The sequence below is a fragment of the Rattus norvegicus genome, chromosome 10 (genome assembly GCF_036323735.1).
Source record: "Rattus norvegicus strain BN/NHsdMcwi chromosome 10, GRCr8, whole genome shotgun sequence".
NCBI lineage: Eukaryota > Metazoa > Chordata > Mammalia > Rodentia > Muridae > Rattus > Rattus norvegicus.
In genome coordinates this window covers 4764235-4781196 of record NC_086028.1, presented here as the reverse complement: position 1 = coordinate 4781196, position 16962 = coordinate 4764235, and the positions used below count along the sequence as shown (strand labels likewise).

Here is a 16962-nt window from a genome sequence, read left to right as displayed (position 1 = left end):
TCCACTGCTGGTTTCTCTTTTGAACTTTAATTCACAAACATATCTTTCCCTTTTCTACCTTTGTAGCCATATCCTCAGTATGCTTGCCTGACACAGAACATTCTCTGTCTTTCTCTGGAGCTCCTCCCTAACATTCCCCAGCACCAAACATGCTAGCTTTATTAGACCTCAACTCAGAAGGCTCGACTTCCTTCTCTCGGTCTTCATCACCTTCCTCCTGGCATCTGCCAACATCTACAGCTAATAAAGTCATCTGAGGCGTCAAAACAGCAGGGCAGTTCTAAACAGGTGATGAGTTACCTTTCCACGTGTGACAGAACTGCCCAGATGTGGGTTCTCTGCCACCTGTCTGCTATGCCCTGTCACACACCCCAGTCAGGGAACTCAATGAGGTCAGTGCTGTTGCTGAACTCTGTCTGGGACTCCAGCTTATGAGATTGTGCACCTCAGGTTGGACATTCCCTCCTAAATTACTTTACTCGGAAACACCTTCACAGGTACACCGAGAGGTGCGTTTCCATACTGGCTCTAAATCTAGTCACGTTGACAGTGAGGATTAGTTATAACCAGGGGTGGTGTAGCTGGATTGCAGTAAGCTCTTAATTCCCTTGACTGGTTGTTGACACTCAAGGTCCAGTTAGGAACCATGCCCTTCTCTGTGACCCCAGGCTCTTACCTGGCTTACCCAGCTTGAGCAATTCATGGGCCTTGTTGATTGTGAGGAGTGTCCAATGGGGGGATGTTCATTTCATGTCACATCTGAGGAACCCTTACCCTTTGGGAATACAGGCAGTGCTTGCCCACCTGCCATTCAGCTTATGACAGCTGTCCATCACACAGTGATGTAGGAAGTGGACTGCAAGAAGACAGAACAGAAATGGATTATAAACTTTGAAGATGTTTGCTTTGGCTCTCAGGAATGATGGATGTTGGAAAACTTTCCATGTGACTCCAGGCATTTCGTATTTGTGTGTGTGTGTGTGTGTGTGTGTGTGTGTGTGTGTGTCTGTCTGTCTGTCTGTCTGTCTGTGTGTGTCTGTGTGTGTTTTAATGGAAAAACAAGTGATCACTGCTGCTTCTTTCTCTAGTGCTGGGCAAAGAACTTTGGGGCCCCACACATTCCAGCAAGTGGGCTCTAACTCCAAGTCATTCCCAGCCCTAATACAGCTTCTTGAGTAGGTCTCTTCTCACATTAGTCTTATCTAGGTCTTTTAGAGCCAGAATCTTCTAGGGGGACAGTAGAGGATTAGAAGGGACTTGGAATTTTAATTTTTTAATTTATTCTTTGACAATTTCATAGAAGTATGAAGTGGATTTCTTATCTCCCTTCTTTCTTCCCTCTGTCCTTGACTTTGACCTTCTTACCCACCCTTGTTCTTCCTATCTCCCCACTTCTTTCTGTTTTTTGTTTGTTTTGTTTCAAGACAAGGTCAAGTTTTGGCTGGCCTGGAATTCAATCTCTAGACTAGGCCGTCCTTGAACTCACAGAGATCCATCTAACTTTCTCACAGGAGAGCTGGAATTAAAGGTGCCCCACTGCACCTGGCTTAACAAGTCTCTTAAAAGTGTGAAGCTTATTTTTTTTTTTTTTCTTTTTTTCGGAGCTGGGGATCGAACCCAGGGCCTTGAGCTTGCTAGGCAAGCACTCTACTGCTGAGCTAAATCCCCAACCCCCCCCCACAGCCTTTATATACCGTAAATAGCTCAATTGTTGTGCCATTTCCTAACCTCCATATCTACCCTCTGATATCCCCAAGTTATTACTTACTAATATTCCATCTCTGCTGCCTTAGACCCAGTTGGGGGGCCCTCGTGCGGCTGCTCCCCCTACCCCCTACATGGTGGCTATGCTCCCTGCCCAGTGTCTTCTCACTGCAGCATCTTTCTTCCTTCCCAGGCATGGCAGCATTCCTTCCTCAGTCACTTGCCTGGGAATCCTAAAGTCCCACCTCTGTCTCCCTGCCCAGCCATTGGCTGTCGGCATCAGTGTTTACCAATCAGAATCAACCGGGGGTGGAACACTGCAAACAAGCTTTGGGGGAACCTAATTAGCATGAGAATATAAGCAGCTACACCTCGTGGTCAGAGTTAAAACCCCAGGACCCCCACAGTAGAGAATCAGCTCCCATAAGTTGTTCTCTGACTTCTACGCATGCGTATGCATGCACACACAATAAATGTAAATAAATACTTTTTTCAAAAAAATAAATGTAATAAACATAATAAACTTTTAGGCAAGACTGAGGAGTTCAGCTTTGCCCACAGCCTGAGTCTGGCTGGGTTGGGTGGCGTCATTTGGAATCTTTGTCAAGACAGCTGCTATGGTGTGAGTTTGTTCCCCAGAGTTCATTTGTTGGGACCCTATTTCCCCAGTGGGAGCATGTGGGAAGGTGGTCAGGCTGTGCGGGTGGAGCTCCCAACCTCCGCTGAGGAATGAGTTTGCTGTGGGTCTCAGTCCTTTCTCAGTTGCATATACCTCCCTGCCTTTCTTTGCTCTCCTCCTTGAGTTGAAGTAGCAGAGGGCCTTACCTTGTTCTCAGACTTTTCACCATGAGGCAAAACCTTCTTTTCCTCTATATACCACCCAGTCTCAAGTATTCTGCTATAGCAACAGAAGATGAACAGACAATGGTATAGAGATGTCTGTCAGAGATCTTCCGGAGTGAGCAGCAGACTATCCCAGCTAGGGACACCTTGACTAATGAGGATTTGAGGCCAGGACTGAAAGGAGGCAGGCAATTCTCCAAGCCAGGCTGGCACTCCAGGAATGGCTCCCAGGTAGGGATGGCTTGGGTGTCAGAGTAGACACCAGCTACTCGGGGATCTCTGCTCCTGCTGGGTGCTGGCAGGAGGGTCTGGCCTGTGGGGTGGAGGTAAGGGTGGGGGTGGGGGTGGGGTCCAATGACCCCTTCTTAGGGGTCATCTAAGACCAGTGGAAAGCAGATATTTACATTACAATTCATAGTAGTAGCAAATTTACAGTTGTGAAGTAACAATGAAAATAACAAGGGGGAGGGGGATGGGCTAGGGGGCTCATGGACTGGAAACCAGGAGAGGGAATAACAAACATTTGAAATGTAAATAAAAATATCCCATAAAATATAAATTAAAAAGTAACTATAAAGGTAGGGGTCACCACCACAGGAGGAACTGTATTGGAGGCTCACAGCGTTAAGGCTGAGAAGCACTGCCGTAGGCTGTAGCAGGAAGGAGGTTTGGGTAGCGGAATGGAAAATGGAGCCCAGCCTGGTTCCCGGTGTGGTTCTCTGCTGTAACTGCACAGCTGCCCTTTCTTCCTTGTCTGTGCTCCCTGAGTGAGAGGTTTGTGTTACTGCAGGTGTTCAATGCCATTTTAGATGCTAAATGTCATGATATTAAATTCTTTTCAGGTCCTTCCCAGGCTCAGTGATATTGGGGGAAAGACTTGGCTTGGTATGAAGTGGAACTAATTGAAATGGCAAATATTTGATCATTTCTGACCTACAGAATGGTAGCTTGTTCAGAAGGTCTCAGAGTGAGATGTTTCTTACAGCTCTGTGTTTAAATAGTGCCGGCTGCGGTTGTCTGGCCGGGCAGAGTCAGAGCGCAATCCTTGAGTCAAGTGTACATTTAGGAGTAGTCTGTAGTTTGTCACATGGTGCTAGTCACAGCAGCAGTAAGTCAAACTGAAGACGAGAGAGAAATGCCAGTGAGTCCTCAGGCGTGACAGAAGTTGCTAAGATGCTAAGAGGGAATTCCTTTGGCACTGGAGCTGCTATGAGTTTGGGAGTTGACTTGGTGCACAGTGTTCAACAATGGACCTGCGTGTGCGGTGGGGACAGACCGAGGCAGGGGAGTAGTGGTGCTATTGGAGGGTTTTGGTCTTGTGAGGTTGCCACAGCAAGATCCAGAGGACCTCCTGTGCAGGATGGAACAGCATTCAGAAGTGTAGCTAAGGCTTGCCTTTCTCTTCAGACAGGTCCTGTCCTAGAAGGGAGCGGCAGCCATTCTCAACCCTGTCTGTCTGTCATTGCTGTTTGTTCATCTTTGTTCCCCTAAGGACAGATTGGTTCTGCGGCTTTAAAACGTGTGTGTCCAGTCTGCCAGTCACACTGGTGGTTCGAGGCTTGACTAGCTCTGCCTTGTTTGCCTTCTGGAGCTGCTGGCTGGGAGCTCAGAGGCTGGATGCATGGCTGTCCTCTGTGGACAGCAGAACACAACTGGGAAGCTTCTTTTCAGTGAGAGGAATGAGGAGTGCAGGGCAGTAAACAGCACAGGGTTTGGACTGTGGAGCTTGACCCCAGCACTGCCAGTCCACACCACGCTCTGAGTTTGGGCTGTTCCTGACTTGCCTGTTTCCTTGTGTGTAAAGTGGGGATAATACAGTAGTCATGCTGGGTTGTGAATCGGCCACGCGTAGTGTAGCCTTAGCACGGGTCTGCAGAGCAGCAGCCTTGTTCTTCAGCAAGTGCATTTGCTGTTCTAATTACACACGAGGTGTCCACACACTTGGTGGGCCCTCTGCACTTGACGGGCAGTGAGCTGGCTCAGGTGGTGAGTGTAGGATGTGTTGAGGTTGGAGGTTAGGCGAGGAGTCCTCTCCTGTTCCAGGGAAAGGAGGACTGCTGTGTATGTGTGATTTTCTCTTTCCCTGTTGAGGAATTAAAAATAGCTGAAACAAAAACACCTTGCAAGAGGCAGAAAAACAAAGCAGATGCTTGTTCTTCTCTGTGGTTTTTTTTTTTTTAAAGATTTACTTTATGTGTATGATATTTTATTTATTTATTTTGCTTCCATGCATGTCTATGCAGTGTGTGTGTGTGTTTGTGTGTGTGTGTGTGTGTGTGTGTGTGTGTGTGTGTGTGTTGCACAAGGAGGTCATGAGAGAGAGTTAGCTCCCCTGAAACTGGCATTATGGGCAGTTGTGAGCTGCCTTATGGGTGTTTGGGAATCAACCAGGGTCCTTTGCCAAAACAAATCCTTTTAACTGCTGAGCCATCTTTTCTCAAGCCCCTTTGTGATGTTCTTAACCTGTGTGAAAAAAATCACACACATTCCCTGGACACTTAGGGACAGATGACTTAAATCAGTCTCTCTCTCTCTCCTCCTCCCTCCTCTTCCTCCTCCTCTTCCTCTTCCTCCTCTTCCTCTTCCTCCTCCTCTTCTTCCTCCTCTTCCTCTTCCTCTTCCTCCTCCTCCTCCTCCTCCTCCTCCTCTTCCTCCTCCTCCTCCTCCTCCTCCTCCTCCTCCTCCTCCTCCTCCTCCTCCTCCTTCTTCTTCTCTCTCTCTCTCTCTCTCTCTCTCTCTCTCTCTCTCTCTCTCTTTCTCTTTCTCTTTCTCTCAGATAAAGTCTCAGGTAGTGCAGGCTGGCTTTGAGATCTATGTAGATGAGGGTGACCTTGAACCTCCAGCCTCCAACCAGTTGAGTGCTGGGATCACAGGTGTGGCTTACATAGTCCTGGACGTTGAACCTGAGGCTTACGTGCGAATTGGGCAAGCCACGTCCTAGCCCTCAGAGGGCTTTTAGAAGCATTCCCCCATTTTATATGTCTGTTCATCATGTGACTCTTTTTTTTTTTCTTTCTTTTTTTTCCCCGGAGCTGGGGACCAAACCCAGGGCCTTGCGCTTGCTAGGCAAGTGCTCTACCACTGAGCTAAATCCCCAACCCCATGTGACTCTTTAATGTGCAATCTGTGGCCCACCAGCCTCCTTTAGTTGAAGATGTTAATTGGATGCCATATTCTTATTAGCTTGCACACAGCTCCTTGGTGAGTTGATCTCCCCCACATAGGCTTTTTATTTTTGTTTTTACTTTATATTGATGATGGAACCAAGTGTGCCATGCTTGCTATGCAGGCATTGTACCACAGTGGTGAGCTGACAGGCCCACACGGTTTTGTTTTATTAACAAAATTAGAAAACGTTATTTTGTACATCTGATCCTGGGGTGGTAATCCACCTCACCCCTGTTATGCAGGTGTCTGAGTTACGCCCACCCAGGCTAGTGCTGAACAGGAGACCTCGTAGCTGCTCCTCTGCTAGCAATACAACTGTGTATCAGCTTGGCTGAGGCAGTTCCTTCCTAGAAAAAGATTATTTTAGCAGATGTAGAGCTCTTGGATGTTTAAAAAATCTGAGCAGATTTTCATATCTAAATTTAAATAAACATTTATCTAGGGGGTAAGGGATGGTTGCTGAGAAGCACAGTGAGCAGTGTGTAAGCCTCCTTCCCCTCTCACCTCACTGTTCTGCTGCTGGAGGTGAGAGGCAGCCAGCATGCAGCATGGGCTCCAGTGTCCACATACTTTCAGGACCACCATGGCACAAGTCACTGACAACTGGCCGTGTAGTATGGACTGTGTCAGTCCCTGCTATAATACGTAAGTGGGCGGATAACGATTCTCTCATTCCCGAGGACTAGGTGATACTTGGTTATAGTGACATTTGCTGCTCAGACCTAGTAAGAACTTAGTGAGTTTGACACTTTTGCTGTGTAGACCAGGCTGGCCTTTAACTCACAAAGATCCACCTCTCTCTACCTCCTGAGTGCTGGGATTAAAGGTGTGCCGCTATGCCCAGCCTGCATTTTTATGTTACACCAAGGATGTGCCAAGTGCCAGTGGAAGGCCAGAAGACTGCTCATCACCCTGTTGAGGGCTCTGTTGGAGGGCATTGTACTACACTAGGGACACACTGCATGGCAGGGCAGTTGTCCTCAGGACACTGAGTTCGCTCATATAAATGGTGGTAACAGTCACAGTGACCTAGAATAATAATTAGAAGGTGTAGAGTTGACTGTAGTATCAGTGAGCAGATGGGTAGGAGGAGGGATTCTGGGTTATGTTTGGACAAGGTAACACACGATATGAAGGTGTAAGGAAAGGGGACTGTAGACGGACATACAGACGTACGTGTTGTCTGTGTGACTCTGCAACCCAGGGTAAGTGAGCTGCAGTATTTGGCTTTCTGTCAGTTTGACATGAATAAGATAGGGTTATCTGGGAAGAGGGAGCCTTGATTGAGAAAATGCCTCCATCAGAGGCAAATCTGTGGGGCATTTTCTTAATTAATGACTGAGGTAGGAAGGCCATCCCCTGTGGGCAGGTGGTCCCAGGTTACATAAAAAAGCGAGCTGAGCAAGCCATGGGGCACAAACAAGTAAACACCGCTCTCCAAGATCCCCACAGCACCTCTCTGGCTCCTGCCTTTTAAGTTCTTGCCCTGACTTCCCTTTATGACACTCTATGAGATTTAAGCTGAAATAAACCTTTTCCTCCTGGGGTTGCTTTCAGTCACAGCCTCCCTAGCAATAGGACACAAACTAGGGCAGGAGGTGTGGTGGTTAATCGTAGTCATCCAGTCGACAGGATCCAGGATCACCTAGGACATGAACCTGTGGGCCAATTGGGTTAATCTTGACTAGGCTAATTGAGGTGGGAAGACCCACCAATTGTGGGTGGCACCATTCCTTTGGCTGAGGTCCTGAACTGTACGAATAGAAAAGTGAGCATTTCCTGTTGTTTTCTGCCTCCTACTCTGGATGCACTGTGATTTGCTGCCTTAAACCTATTATAGTGTCTTCCCCATCATCATGCGCTACACTGCTGAACTGTGCATCTAATAAGCTCTTTCTGCCCTAAGTTGTTTTCATCAGGGCATTTTATCACAGCAGCAGGATATACATACACTAAGACAGGAACTACTCAAGCCCTGTGGTAAGGGTATTAATAGTAATAGTAATACTGTTGTTGCAATAGAGCATTACATTTTACAGTCTGGACTCACCTTGAACTCCTTATGTGGCCAAGGATGACCTTAAGCTTGTTATCCTCCTGCCTTTACCTCCTGCGTGCTGTGATTAGAGGCATGCACCAACATGCACAGTTTATATGGTGCTGAAAATGGGCTTCATGCATGCTAGGCATCTGCAACTGAGCCATATCCCCGTTTTCTTCCTCTGTCAACTATGTACTGATTTTACTGTGATGTCATTTGTATGCACTGCTCTGAACCAGAGGAGGTAGAATTCCAAAAGGCACTGTTTATTCTGGTCATGCTGTAAGGATGTTGGAGAGAAAAAGCACAGACTCATGGCGTAACAGTCTGATTCTTTGTTTCTCTTGGGTCAGTAGTAAGATGGCTACCATGGTGAGTCTGGGGATCAGCTCATTCTGTAAAGTGCTTGCTGCACAAACATGAGGACCTGAGTTCTGATCTTTAGCACTTATGTACAAAGGTGGGAATAGTATTACATGCCTGTGACCCCAGCACTTCAGAAGACAGACTGGAGGATCCCTGGAGTTTGCTGGCCAGCTAGCCTAGCAGAAGCAGAGTCACTGAGCGCCAGGTTCCATGAGAAACCCTGTCTCATATGTAAGGTAGACAGTCCCCAAAGAGGGACAACTCAGGTTGACCTCTGGCATCTATATGCACATAAACCTGTGCACACTTGGTCATGCACACACACAGAGAAAACACACATGTGCACACACATGTGTGTACATAAACAAACCTATATACACATATGCATATAAACATATACATAAACATGTACACATATACACATAGACCCATATACACAAGCACACACTTGCACACACACACATACATGAACACATACATGCATTTGCTGTTTTTTTTCTGCTTCCTGGAACACAGGTATATTTTCTCTTTCTTTTTTCTTTTCTTTTTTTTTTTTTTTTTGGAGCTGGGGACCAAACCCAGGGCCTTGAGCTTGCTAGGCAAGTGCTCTACCACTGAGCTAAATCCCCAACCCCGGTATATTTTCTCAATTGAGAGTCTCTCTCCCAAGTGACTAACTTGTGTCGAGTTAACATACAACTAGCTAACATAGCCCTTTTTCCGTACTTAAAACAGCTACTCTCAGACCGCTGAGCTGGCTCAGCAGGTAAAGGCACTTGCTGCCATACCTCACAACCTGAGTTTGATCCTAGGGTCCCTTATCGTGGAAGGAGAGAACCAAATCCCACAAATTGTCTCTGACCTCCACATGTGTGCTATGGCATTGTGCATGCACACTAAAATAAATAAAATGTTTTTACTTGTGTATTCTAAGCATCTTATTGCATATTTATTTTGTGTGTGGCACGAGCATACCATAGCACATGCGTGGAGATGAGCAGACAACTTTGGGGAGTCTGTTTTCTTCTCATTTGAACCCTGGGAATTGAACTCAAGACTTCAGGCTTGGATGCAGGTGCCTTTCCCACTGAGCCATCTTGCTGATCTGAAACATGTATGTTATTTGTATATCTGCTTTCTAAAACTTCATGTAAGCAAGTGCAAGGCCCTGGGTTCGGTCCCCAGCTCCGAAAAAAAGAAAAAAAAAAACTTCATGTAATTCACACATGTAGGGTGTGGCCCATTTCAAATGGTCATCATGTTTTGAGACCTGGGTTGAACAAGGGTGTTTGATTGATGCCATCTTGCCACTGTGCTAGTGCTGTTGATTGGGTGATTTTATAGGTCCTATTGACTCAATGTTAATGTCCCATCCAACACATTACACTGGGGCTAAAAATGGGGATAATCTTGTTCAATTTTGAGGTTGCATTTAGTTTTCTCAAAAAGGTCCCAGTGTGGGTCTGGGATGTGGGTTAGTGTTCCCACCTAGTATGCTTGAGGCCCTAAGCTTGATTACTAGTACCACCTCTACCTGGGTGTGCACCATGGTTCACCATGCCTGGTTTTATGTGGTAGATTGAATTCAGCTTTGTTCATGGTAAGTAGTACTCCTTTGCAAAGATACATCACATTTTATCTATTTATCCCACGAACAGCTGGCTGTAAGCACAAAAGCCTGGTGGTGTTATTGGATGAATATTTTAAAAAACGAAAACATCTACTGTTATTAAGAACCTCACTCATTAAGAACATGTCCAAACTCATTGACTTGAATGTAAATTGGGTGTGATAGTGCATCGAGGCAGTCAGCCTTCCAGCAGAGAGGATTCTGGGAAATACAGACTCAGCCAAGAAAGTGTAGCATGAAGGAAAGCAGGTGCTTATTTGCTCTGGTATGAATTAGCACCTTACAAGCAGGGGAATAATCAAAACCTTCCCCGATGTGGTCATACAGGGAAGTGTGTGCCCACATGAAGTGCTAGGTCAAAGGGAGAGGCCCACAGGGCCTGTTGACATGGAATGGCCTCTGACTTGGTGTCATAAGTAATTGCAGAGTAGCATTCACCTGGGTTTTTTTGCTGTGTTAGCTTAGTTGTGCTCTGTGAGTTGGGGAGGCAGGGCCTCTGGTGCCACTGAACACTACAAATCTAGGATTGCTGCTTGTCTGCATTCCATTCCCCTCAGGGGCCTGGTTTTATCTAGAGCTGGCCAGGCAGTTACTGACCTGTGCTTTGGAGGCAAGCAGCCTGCCAGGGATTGTTAAACGGATGGCTGAGTTTCCAGAGATTCATCTGACGCTGGAGGCTTTGGTTAATAACACACTCTAGCGTTGTTTTTCCTAAGATTGGGCCCTGGTCAGGTTCCAATTTGGTTTTTGTGGATTTCAGGTAATTGTGTGTCTGCCCCAGCTTTCAGGAAGCCTTCAAAGCCTGCTGGAGTATGTAGAGGAGCGGGAGCTCCATGGCTAATACTTAGGACTTCTGCCCCACACAGAGGGGTGTCTCATTGTGGGTGGATCCTCAAACCCGTGCTTTGTAATCATGGAGAAGTACAAGGGGACAGGGGAGAGGAGAAGGGGGTGGGGAGCACTAGTGGGTACCAGACCCTGCTGTCTACAGATGGTCCAGGAAAGACAAGCTAGGAGGCCAGGAGTTAGGTTTGGGGATAATCGGTGAACTCACAGCCATCCACCTGCCTCTGCCTCCTCAGTGCTGGGATTAAAGGTGTGCACCACAGTGTCCCACCTTCTCTCCCACCTTTGTATTACCAGAGCTCAGGACCAGGCCTGGCACCTAGGAGCTATACAGTGACTGCTCAGAGTGGAATGGCTCAGAAGGCTTGGGCAAAGGCCCAAGAGCTTGGGGAAGACCTGAGAACCCAGTGTGGTTGCTCTGACCTCATCTGTGCATGGGCATGTTCTGAACCTCCCATTTCTTTGCTTATTGAGAAACTCAATTAAATGCACAGCAATTATAATTTAATTGAAAATTTTGTCAACTTTAGATAGGCACTCACAATATAATCTCCTATAATACAGTAAGGAACACAAGTAAGAATTCACATGGCAGTGATAGGCCATGAGATTACAGTTTTCAGTTGGGCATGCTGGTAGTCAGCCTCTGAGAGTGTCATCTTGCTTTGTGCCTTGTAAACTATGGGCTGGGGTTGAGAGTTGAGACTGTGGGTCGGATGTAGTTAACACCAGCCCTTCCCCGCAGGACTGATTTGACTTTAAACTGGCTTTGCATCACCTGCTGTTTGTCACCCTTTCTGTGGTTCCTCCGGCACTGGTCCTGAGGGTATCCCTGACTTATGTGGTTCGTAGTAAATGGGGGTGGGCTTTCAGAGCTTCCTAGGTCTGCACATACAGGTGTCGCCTGAGTCATACCTGGCAGGTCACCTGCAGCTCTGGAGCCTGCTGTGCTGCTGCTCCCTTCTCAGGTGGATTGATGAGTCCCTGCTTCTCCTGCAGGGTGACCTGTCTGTGTGCCCAGTTTGAAGCCGTCCTTCAGCATGGCATGAAGAGGAGCCGAGGATTAGCACTCACAGCTGCAGCCATCAAGCAGGCCGCAGGCTTCACCAGCAAAACCGAGACAGGTACCCGATACCACTTCTGACTTCCTGCTAGTTTAGTCTCTCCATAGTAGTGCTGTGCCCAGAAATCCATGGAGTGAAACATAGACGCAAAACCGCTGTCTGCTCCTTAAATAAATGACTTAAATAAAGTCATTCTGTGCATGTATTCTCAGAGCCATGTGTCACCAGCTCCTCTGGTTTTGGTGGCCTACAGCCATGGTGCTTATACTACCAGTGTGGGGTAGCAGTTATTGGGAGATTAATAATCTGTCTTAGTTTGATGCATGGGGATAGTATGGCATTGCATAATCAAATGTCTTCAGCAGCACCAGAAATCCTGCAAGTCTCAAAGCTCAGAGTTCTGCTGTTACCCATTTCAGTGTTGTGAAACACGGCCCCGAAGATAGGGAACACTTGGTGCTTACTGGGACCCTAGCCCTTGGATGGTCTTAGATGTAAGCTAACTATTGCCAGTCCCCAGAAGTAGCACACGTCTTCACTGTGTCCACTGTGTTGGTGAGGAAGCCTGCAGGCGAGGGTGCTGTTCTGGCCATGAACCTGGGAATGAGTTGTGTTACACAGAGTTGGGTAGATGCCGTCTCCAGTTCCTGACTCTTCCTGGCCCCCATGCTGGTGCACACATGGTGCTGAGGAAACATGTCCTTTTCCCATTAGCCCTCTTTAACCAGAAAGGCAGAGCAGGTGTATGTGGTGGGGGTGTCTGTGGGAATCCTCTCTTCTTTGAGACAGGGGTCTCCTGTATACCTTGAACACACATTCTTGTCAGATGCCTTCATGACATATATCCTCACTAGAGGCCAGTGGGACTGCCTGCTGGACTTTCATCCTTTGGCCTTGAGCTTGCAATCCTCTTGCCCAGCCTCAACTGTGTTGGTGACAGATGTGTGCCACCATACATAGTTCCAGGCCTTCCTTCCTTCCTTTCAGCTCTTCAGCAAACCTTTCATTCCTGTTTATCTAACAAGCAGCTCATTTTCAGAAATGAATGTTCTGTGGATCAAGAGACTGGGTTTAGGGAATTCCTTTCAGTGCTGAATTTCACACTGAATTTCCCTTAGTGCTCCCAGGTTTCATTTAAAAGCCAGCAAAGAAACCAGACATGGTGGTGGTATATGCCTGTAATCCCAGCACAAGGGAGTTGGAGGCATAAGGAAAAGAATTTGAGGCCAACTTAGGCTTCGTTAGACCCTGTCTCAAAAACCAAACCAGATCAGGAGAAGACAGGTAAGGAGGAGGCTAATCTCGCGCAAAGGCCTCAGTGTCTGTCAGTTAACTTCTGCCAGCTGCCCTGCCCACCTTGGCTGCTGGTGTTGGTAATTTCTAGTGCGGTCTGTAGCTTTCTCTGGGTGCATTCTACGCTTTCCTTCCTACAGGGGAGCCAGTGTTCGGGTTGCTTGGTAGGATTTCCCAGAGTCCCCTGTGTTTGCTGAGCCTTCCTTTTCTCCATTTCCATCTTAACTTGTTGGATAGTTACCTTAGTATGTGGGGCTGCCAGTGGTGAGGTCAGCTGCTGGCCCAGAGGCAAGCAGGGTCTGGGGCCATTCTGACCTTGTGATCTCCCAGCCTTAGTGCAGCACACAGGGAAAGCCTGGCCTCTGAGGATGCTGGCAGGACTGCTGACGGGCTCTGTGGCAATGCCAACTCGCATTGCTGGGATGAGTGACCCTTCCTCCCCAAGCCCTGAGCTTTCACAGTTTCCCTCACCTCTTCAAGTTCTGGCCTCTTAGCCACACAGAGAGATAGCTCTTCCTGGCCCTCACACACTAGATTTTTTTCCCCCCTTTGTTCCTTGTCTCTGATAACCAGGAAAGCCCCATCGCCTTTGTAGCGTCCTGAACTCCCCCACCCGCCTTGGCCTAGCGTGAGTTTTCCTTCTGCACCTTGGAAGGTGGGGGCACAGGCTCTGTTGTTTTGTGCTGATTTGGATGCACAACTGTGCCAACTAGAAGCCAGGGACAGAGCAGCCTGGCAGCCTTGGGGTGGCTGCCAAGGCTTCATTGTTATCTCTGTTGACTTCTTTAATTAACCGTTCACTGGCTCTGGACCACTGGCTCTGGACCGTCCTTGGCTGATTAAGACCTCTTTCCTTGCAGAGAGTGATTAACAGCTTCCCGAGGGAGGAGGGCTGGTGGGTTATCAGCTGAGATCAGGTCTGTGGCTTTTTGTGGAGCGCCCCTTTATTCTGCCCCTCAGGATGTAACATAGGGGTTGTAACTTGTGGATTAAGTTTCTCAGTGACTTGTCAGATGGGCACCAGTGGGGACATCTCCTCCCTGACCCTTTGTTTTCTCATTGTAAGAAGAGGCAGTTGCAGGCTCTGCCTTACAGAGGGGTGGTCAGGCTTGTGGAAAAAAATCCAGGCCCCGGTTCAGGCATCCTGCATTTCAATTGTCTGCTGAGTATTTATACTGTTCTTGTGTTATGAATAATGGCACAGGCTTAAGTCAGCCCACGAGGCTGCTGTATTAGATTTTTTTTTTTTTTTTTTTTTACAAATGAGAAGCATGGTCTTCCCCAGCTGGGTACTAGCTCAGTGGTAGGGTGCTTGCCCAACATGTGTGGGCTAATATGTTCAATCCCCAGTACCATAAACAAAATACATTGATTTCCCTCTGATGAGAGAGAAGCTCCACCTCAGAACAATGACTGAAAATAACGATTTCATTGGTAGAGAATGTGGCGTGCCTGCCAAGGATGTGGCTTGCGTTTGGTCCTCTGGGGTTGGGTACATGGATGGCTGAGCTTCCTAACTCATGTATGTATGTATGTATGTATGTATGTATGTATGTATGTATGTATGTATGTAGTTATCAAATTTATTGTTTGTTTGTTTTTCAAGACAGGGTTTCTTTGTGTAGCCCTGGCTGTCCTGGACTCAGGCTGTAGATCAGGCTGGCCTCGAACTCACAGAGATCCTCCTGCCTCTGCCTTCCGAGTGTTGGGAGTAAAGTTGTACACCACCACTCCTGGCTTATTTTTAAGTTTCTAAAACCATTTCATGTTGAAATAGGGGTTTCTACTTTAAATCTCAGCCCACTTCCTGGGCCTGTCCTTGCTTCGTGACTGGTTGGAGCTGAGCACACTGGTTTCTGCAGTTGGTTAAAGGTGTTTCCCTCATTCCAGTCATGGTCCACCTTCCCTGCTGCCCCTGAAGCCGGCCTTGTTGTCTGCTGTCTCAGTGTCAGGATCAGGAGGTGGGTGCTACGAATCCCATGGGCTAGTATTTTACTGCTGTTCTTTTCAGATCATGGTCCAGAATAAAGGAGGTAAATTTGAGCACTTGAAGTTTCTAAGGACACACCTTCCAGAGTCCCATTGTGACCTGTCCTGAGGGTTGAGTGTGTGTTCCTGCTCATGTATGTGAGGAGGACAGAGGAGGATAATGTCAGATGTTTCTTATATATTATTAGTTTCCCTATTTTTGAGATAGGGTCTCATTACATCTGGTGCTCACCAGTTGACTAACTGGCTGGTAGTGATCCTCAAGATACTCCTGCCTCTGTCTGCCTACTAGTTCTGGGATTGCAACACCTGGCTAGCTGCTTTGCTTTCGTGTGTGTGTGTGTGTGTGTGTGTGTGTGTGAATGCATGCCATGGCTTGAATATACAGGTCAGAAGACAGTTGTGGCAGTCGGTTCTTTTCTTCTACGTAGGCTCAGGGACTTGGTAGCAGGTACCTTTATAGACTGATCCATCTTTTCATGTTGAAATCGGTGTTTCAGCCCACAGATGACGTTTTCTAGTGTGTTTGGGATTTGAACCCAGGTCCGCATGCTTGCACAGCAAGCCCTTTTCTTACTGAGCCACTTTCCCACCCACATGTATGTTTATCGCCCCAGCTTAGGTGGAGCGTTGGGTATGAGGTAATACCCAAACGCATAAAGTGTTGCATGTCACTGTGTTCCGACCGCTGGGTCCCCCCGGCCTCGCCAAGAGCACCCCTGCTTTCCCTCACAGGCCTTTGTTTTTCCTCATTTTGAAGAAGCAACATGGCCTTGTTTGTGTGGGTTTTCAGCACTGCTTTGTGAGGCTCTGCTGGGCTTTGGGTACCAAGAGCTTTTGGGGAGCTGATCCACCTCCACTGATGGTCAGTGTTTATTTATAGTCTTTAATCTGATTTACTAATGGTTGCACCGGGGCCATTTTCACTTTGGAGCAGTTACAGGCAATACTCCTGGAACTGTTTTGTGTGTTTGGAGGTAAAATTATGAGTTATGACTGGTCTTGCAGAGGTCCTGAATTCAAATCCCAGCAACCACGTCATCACTCCCAACCATCTGCAATGAGATCTGATGCCCTCTTCCGAAGACAGCTACAGTGTACTCATTCATATATAACAAATAAATCTTGAAAAGAAAAGAAACCCTGACTAGAGTGTATGGTGTATCTCTACTCCTGAGGTGCCAGTGACAAAACCAGGGCATGATTCTGCCAGAGTTCATTTGGGCCTCCTTATAGAGCACAGGGGACGGATTGCTTACAGGGATGTGGGTCCTTCTCTCCTCACCCCCAATAGGCCACCTCCGGAAAGCCTTTATCCAGAGGGATGAGGGGTTCCCCATTGAGCCCTCTTCTCTAGTTTTCTTCCCCAATATACTGTAGCCCCTCTACATGTAATTAAGGCAAAATAGTAAAGGACAATTAGGGAGAGGCTGAAGACTCAGGTGAGAGGCCGCTGACCCTCCCCAGCCCTCTGAAGGGATGTAACAGTCAACTCCCCACAGGGGCGGTGGGCTAGGAGGATGGCACAAGGGTTGAAAGACTGCCAAGATGTGATGTCTGGAAGAAAAGATGCCCGGACATTTGATTTATGACCAAAGGGATTTTTCAGGGCAGTTGAAGAATAGTCAATAAATAGCTCTTCATCAGTAAGACAGACATCTGTAATGGGAGATATTCAACCAAGTCTAATAGTCCTTATGGCTTTAGAATAAGCAAGGATTTCTTAAGCAGATTCAGAAAAAGCCAGTTGATAAGATGAAAGATAAACTAGGCTGTGACCATGGACAACTCCATTCACCAAAAGTTGTCTTTAGACGATGGGAGGTAAACTGCAAGGAAGGAAGTTTGCAGAGCCTGTGTCCCAGGAAGGGAGGGTTGTATCTGTAGTGTATACAGAACTCCTGTAAATTATAAGAATGGCAACCCAAGGCAGAAATGGGCCAGAGTTTTAAAGAACTTTATAAAAGAGGTTCTCTGGGTGGCAGACAGGCCCATGACAGTATTTATTACTCATCAGG

General features: G+C 47.3%; 1 protein-coding gene across 12 annotated transcripts in view; it reads left to right on the top strand.

Annotated features, from left to right (window-relative positions):
- Nucleotides 1-16962, top strand: part of Snx29 (sorting nexin 29) — a 413817-nt gene that overhangs the window by 24486 nt on the left and 372369 nt on the right. For 11 of the 12 annotated variants that reach the window (XR_005489945.2, XM_039086859.2, XM_039086858.1 and 8 more), the window contains one exon: nt 11598-11722. Coding sequence is in view for 10 of the 12 variants with exons in the window: in XM_039086858.1 (XP_038942786.1) it covers nt 11598-11722 (125 nt within the window). In the remaining 2 variants the exon portion in view is untranslated. Of the gene's footprint in view, nt 1-11597; nt 11723-16962 lie in introns of those variants that run through there. The other variant, XM_063269879.1, reaches the window with a different exon arrangement.